The following is a 6216-nucleotide window of genomic DNA, read 5'->3' on the forward strand; positions in this document are numbered from 1 at the left end:
TCAGCTACCTTATTGGGTTCTTTACTGACTTCCCTTCTTCAGTCTTACACCCTGCCCCCAACACTAGGTAGGAAAGAAAGACTAGAGGGGAAGGGGGTGTCGACTACTTCCTGCTGATTAGGGACATCAGCTTCCTTGGGGCAAGTCTGATCTTCGAAGTCAGGACATCTCCAAGCAGCAAACATCAACAGCAGGCTCTTAAACTATCGTCAGCTGACATAATCACGCCCCTGCCAGAGCACCAGACAAATCCTAGTCAGCTGCTGTGGACTATCCAAAGCAGCCCCTATATCCCACACCTGGGATTAAAACATTCACATAAAATTTTGTGCTTTTAAAGAAACCATAATTGTCACTAGAGGGTTGTAGCTTACTGTTGAACTCCTGGTGTGTATCAGGTCCATCGGTCCAACCTCATCCACAGTGAAAACAGTCTTCTCAGGATTGCCCCATCACATAAGAGTGAAAAATGGTTAGGCCCCCAGTTACCAGTGAGCAGAAAGGCTTTCCCCATGCAGACCCAGAGGCTGGTCTGTGCATCCGCTAACAGTCCCCAACAGTTTCCAGCATTTTAGATGAAAAACCTTGAAAGAAAGCGGTGGTGGGTGGGTTGAGGACCTTCATCTGCCCAGCCATGGGAGGTCATCGGCCGTCCTGGAGAGGGGCTATCTGAGGCGCGGCTGCTTGAGGGGCACTCATACTCCAGTAAGTAGCATGAATAAGCTTATTGATTTGCCAGGTTGGACTTTCGGGTAATTGCCCTGTCTGTATACATACTAGTACATCCCCAGGAAAAGTTGAGGCAGTTTTAAGAGTTAAGTTGTACTTCGGATGGCTGGCCTCAAGAGGGCACTGATGAGCAGACAACTCACTAAAAAGAGGAGCAACTTGGTGTGTTCTAAGACACAATGTGAAATCTTGCTGCAAATTGGTACCAATTGATCTGGTATCAATGAAATGACTGTCCAAACGTAGCAGAGACATGTCTTAAAATTCATTTAATGGCAAAAAAAAAAAAAAAAACACCCCAACCTTTCAGTGTGTGTTGGATTGGGCTCACATTCAGGTTCTGAGTACATGTGAACTCAAAATAAAATTTTTGTTTTATTTTAGAAAGGGTAGCCCAGGATAGCCCTCAACTCTCTGTGTTGCCAAGGGTGACCTTGAACTTTGATCCTCCAGCATCCACCAAAGTACTGGGATTACAGGCGTTCACTGCCATGCCCCGTTGATAGGCTACTAAGGTCAAACCCCAGGCTAAGGACCCGCTGGACCCACTGAGCTACATCCCCAGACCTCTGAACAAAATGATACGCGCCAAGAAACCGTTGAGCATTCTACACAAGTTTAACCCACAGAGGGTGAAGTTCTCATAAAGTGTTTTAATAAATATATTAAGGCTTCGGGTAAGTACTGCTTGGAAACATTGTTTTCCAGCACTGAAGTTTACAATCGGAGTCTGTAACTAACCACAAGCCACCATCTCATGGCAAGTGATGAAACACTGGCTCTTCCCAGGATTTGTCTCCCCACCCCCATTCAATGTATATTCATGTTTTTTTCTCTCTACCTATATGATGTCCATTTTGGTAGTTGCAGAAAAAGCAGTTGACCAGTGTGGCAGAATATTTCCTCTTCCTAGAAAGCTCTCAGGAGTCCCCTGGAAAAATTAGTGATGCAGCTTTCAAATAAGTGAGCAAAGGGGCTAACAGCTAAGTGACGGCAAGAAGAGATGCAGACTGCCCTGCAGGTTCCGGGCAGGGAAATGCTGCTCTTCATATTCCACACGCCAGAGTGGCATTCCTTAGCCAAAGAGGGTACAATACACCTGCCACCTACAGAGAAGCCTGCTGAGAGCAGCCCCATGCAAATGCCTGTCTGTGAAGGCCTTCCACACGGAACCCTTCAGTCAGAGCTTCCAGCAAGTGCTACTAATGGCATCAAGGATATTCAAACATGCCTCTAGGACACCCTTAAGACCCTGCAGCCAACTAAGCAGGCTGTCTCCCATGTTCGTGAACTCCACACCTACAAGTTAAACAAGTGGCACATGTCCCCATTTGCCCTCGGACTGTCCACCATGAAGAGGCTGAAGTACTTTCTTATAAGAAGAGAAACAGAGGCTGCTAGTCTGTTGACAGACCCCTCCAGAGACACTAGATGGACTCCAGAATCCAGTCACTGCTGGAGAGGTGGTTAAGGGGCAACGACGGGTCCCTGGGAGAGCCTCGGCGCTGCCCATCCTGGAGAGAGCCCTGCTCCTGGAATTCTTCCTCATCATCAAAGAAGCCATTCTCCAGCGCATAGGTGCAATCCAGGCTGGAGGCTGCCTGGCACGCTCCCTTGTACTCCTGAATGGACTCGTAGAGGCTGTACAGTTGGCAGAGCAAGGACATGTCCAGCTGTCGGAGGCCAACCTTGAGGGAAGGGAGGGGAGAGGAGAAACCAAGTCAATGCTAGAATTTCATTTTGGTTGAACACCCAACCTGAGTTCCACCTGGGCTCAAACATTCCTTCCCTCGGAAAGGCTTAAGGCGGTCTCAACAGGATGCTCTGGAGTTCCAGGTAGACACATACTTCTACCATGTCATTCAATACCTCAGACATGAGGGATGAGTCCACACCTGCAGGCCAGCAAGCCCAGCCTGAATTTGTTCTGGTGCTTCACAGACACACCCAGTGATAGACAGCAGTGCATGTTCGGGGCGCCTCAGCCGCATTCATTGAGGACCCCAAGTCCCAAAGACACTGATGCTCCCCACACCCAGACTCAGAGAAGACCCCTTGCGACCCTGGCAAGACCCCACATTCTGTCATTTCTAGGTGGCAGATTACCCCTGGCCAGAGACAGGACCTCACAGTGTGACAAGCTACCCCGCTGTAGCAATCCCATCTGCCCCCGGGGTTATCCAGGCATGGCAGAGTTCAGATGCTCCCTCTTCAAGACAGGCCTAGTGTGGTCCCTGCCCCAAACAATGAACTATGAAGAAACTGATGATGGAGTGTCACACCATCTTCTGGAAAGGTCACAAAAGCAAGTGTCAGAGACAAGGAGCATGAGTGGGAGAATGCTGTGCACTTGCCATCCATCTTTACCTCCCTCCATCCCTCCCTTCTTCCCTCCTTCCTGCCTGACGAGAGGCAGCCGGGACTAGAAGAGCATGGGTCCCATTAATCCCAAAGGAAAGGGCGATGCACAGACTCACAAGGGAGTCTTAGCTTTTAACAGGCCAAGAGTCACACTGAGAGCTCAAGAAAGCACCACCCGCTTCCTGCACAGCAGCTGGAGAGTATAGTCAGACAAGATGAAAGCTACCACCAAAACAGCCCAGGGAAAGTACTGGGCCCCAGTAGGCCCAGACCTGGGGTGCTAACCTGGGGCTCTAGGAGGGCAGCCCACCAATGCTGTCTATTTCAATCAGAGGCAAACTTATTACACAGTCCCAACCTCTCGGTGTCTACCTGCAGAGCCCTTCACACTAGGTGTGACCACCCCACGTACAGACGGACCTAATGCCACACTTTCCTAACCATGCTTTAGAGACCTGAAGGCAGCCCACACCCTGTGGCCTAAGAAAGGCAAACTGTCAATGCAGACATGATGGAGCATGGCTGACATCTCCCAGTAGCTGGGAAGCTGAGGCAGGAGGACTGTGAGTTTGAGGCCAGCCCGAGCTACATAGTGATAACATCAGAAGACAAAACAGTGTGTAGGCTGTTTTCACTGGGATGTTCTGGTCAAGTCCTTTCCCCTGCATGGCTCCTGTGTTCCCAGAATCTAATGCAGATGTGAACGCAACCCCCACAGCCTGAGGTTCTAAGTAGTTCCTATGCACCTGCCTGGTCTCAGATTCAACTTCGATAAAATGACACCTTCGAAGACTCATACCTGTGTCTGCTTAAAATGTCCAAGATGCTCATATGACACGTCTCCTGTCCTGTCACTGTTTCACTGTTGGGCGAAAGACCTTAATACTGTTTCTCATGTCAAAAACAGACCACAGGGGGCTGGAGAGATGCTCAGCAGTTAAGGGAACTGACTGGTCTTCCAGAGGTCCTGAGTTCAAATCCCAGCAACCACATGGTGGCTCACAACCATCCGTAATGAGATCTGATGCCCTCTTCTGGTGTGTCTGAAGATAGCTACAGTGTACTTACATATAATAATAAATAAATCTTTGGGCCGGAACAAGCGAGGATTGAGCGAGTGACTCATATACACAAAATAAAAAATAAAAATCTTAAAAAAAAAAAAGAAAGAAACAGACCACAGAAAGACCAAAGTAGTTGTGAGCAGATGCTAACATTCACCTTCTGGCGTCTCATGGGGTCGGCCCATGGTGAGACAAAAGCAGCAGCGTCATGGTTCTTAAACTGTTGGATGACGGGGCTGGAGAGATGGCTCAGCGGGTAAGAGCACTGACTGCTCTTCCAAAGATCCTGAGTTCAAATCCCAGCAACCACATTGTGGCTCACAACTATGCATAATGAGGCCTGACGCCCCCTTCTAAGTGCATCAGAAGACAGCTACAGTGTAATTACATATAATAATCATAAAAAAAAATCTAAAAAAAAATAAAAAAACAAACTGTTGGATGACAAGGTCATGACCCTGTGACACCCAGAACTCATGGTGCCAGATCTTTCAGAGTGAAGTCTTCCTGGTTACCCAGGGACGTGCCCAGCACAAGGATGACTCACAGAACTGCCCTGTCATTGTGTGTGACACTGGCCTAGAAACAACCGACCCTCTAAGAGACACAGCATGCTCCTGACATACCTGTTACACAGCCTGAACACATACCCAGTACATGGGCAGATTTCACCTAAGTACAGTCATGCATGATCACAGCGGCCTCAGCTCCTGGGAGCACCTGCTCCAGGCACCAGACTAACTCCCTCCCACTAGGCAGAACTTCCCTGAACTACCAGAGGTGAGTGGCGCTGACAGGCAGCCTTCAGCATGGCTGCTTCCAGATGTCTGAGGGAACACACAGATCTGTCCTTGTCCTGGTGTGGGGTCATGTCAAAGTGGGAACCCTAGCCACCAGGTAATCCAGAGGCCATGGCTGGACAGGCAGTGCTGTGTGCTCACAACACACCTACATGGCTCCTGCCAAGTCATCAGAACCCATCTGCTAGAGGGCAGCACAGTAGGCCAGCCCAGGCTCCTCCAGAAGGCCGTTTGTTAAGGGGTCTGGATAGAGACAAGGAGGGGTGTGTGCCTTGGGACTGAACCCCAGGACATAATGAACTCACCCAAGAGTAAGAGCAGCTTGCCCTTCTAGGAAAAAAAGTGTTAATGAACTGTCCCATCCCTAATATCACCTGTCACCTGCCATCTCTTGACCCACCCACATGTCCCCGAGGGACACCTCTGCTCTTCCCAGCTACAGCAGGCTTCAGAACTGACAGCCTCCTTCTGGGGGCATTGTGAAAACTTGAGTCTTATCTCAACAAGTCAGTCATCTCAGCCCTGTGGTTTCCCATCCTTTATTGTGACTTACAAGACAATGATGAGGGCTAAGTTGGTCCCTGTGTGCTGCTTGTCCTTCCTGTCTCGGCTCAGGCTGCCTGCTTCCTCTCTGCATTCTCTCCTCTCTTCCTGGAGCTCTTCCTTCTCACAGTCCTGTAGTGAGGACAACCCTGCAACCCTGCACGCTCACTCTTCCCTCCAGAGTCTGCTTCCTTTCCCGAGATTTAACAATAGCTTCGGTTGCAGGAATAATCTCAGACAGATGGTGGCTCTCTGTTAGGTCAAAGGTCACTAAAGTCCCAGAGACTCACTGAGGTTGAGGTGGGGGATGATCTCATCACTAGGTGATAGGGCTTAGAGAACTAAAAGCTTTTCTTTCTTTAGACAGACTCTCATGTAGCCCAGGCTGGCCAAAACTCACTATGTAGCAGAGGATGACCTTGAACTCCTGTTTCTGCCTCCCAAGTGCTACAGGGGCAGGTGCTCACCTCCACCCTTTGCAGAGGTGACCCACTGCTAAGGAGCCACTTAGGAGCTAGGGAGATGCTTGCATGCAGGCAGGATGGCTTCAGTGCATCCCCAAATCACACACATATAAAAGTGGTGGCGCACGCCTTTGATTCCAGCACTTGGGAGGCAGAGGCAATCCGATTTCTGAGTTCGAGGCCAGCCTGGTCTACAGAGTGAGTTCCAGGACAGCAAGGGCTACACAGAAACCCTGTCTCAAAAAAAAAAAAAAA

At 49.5% G+C, this 6216-nt stretch overlaps 1 protein-coding gene across 1 annotated transcript in view; it reads right to left on the reverse strand.

The window, feature by feature from the left end:
* Positions 1-1362: 1362 nt before the first annotated feature.
* The window catches only part of Fam89a (family with sequence similarity 89 member A), a 13379-nt gene continuing 8525 nt past the window's right edge, over positions 1363-6216 (reverse strand). The window contains exon 2 of the mRNA XM_031341805.1: positions 1363-2417. Coding sequence (XP_031197665.1) covers positions 2157-2417 — 261 coding nt within the window. The 3' untranslated portion in view covers positions 1363-2156. The remainder of the gene's footprint in view (positions 2418-6216) is intronic.

The sequence above is a fragment of the Mastomys coucha genome, unplaced genomic scaffold (genome assembly GCF_008632895.1).
Source record: "Mastomys coucha isolate ucsf_1 unplaced genomic scaffold, UCSF_Mcou_1 pScaffold22, whole genome shotgun sequence".
In the NCBI taxonomy this organism is placed as follows: domain Eukaryota; kingdom Metazoa; phylum Chordata; class Mammalia; order Rodentia; family Muridae; genus Mastomys; species Mastomys coucha.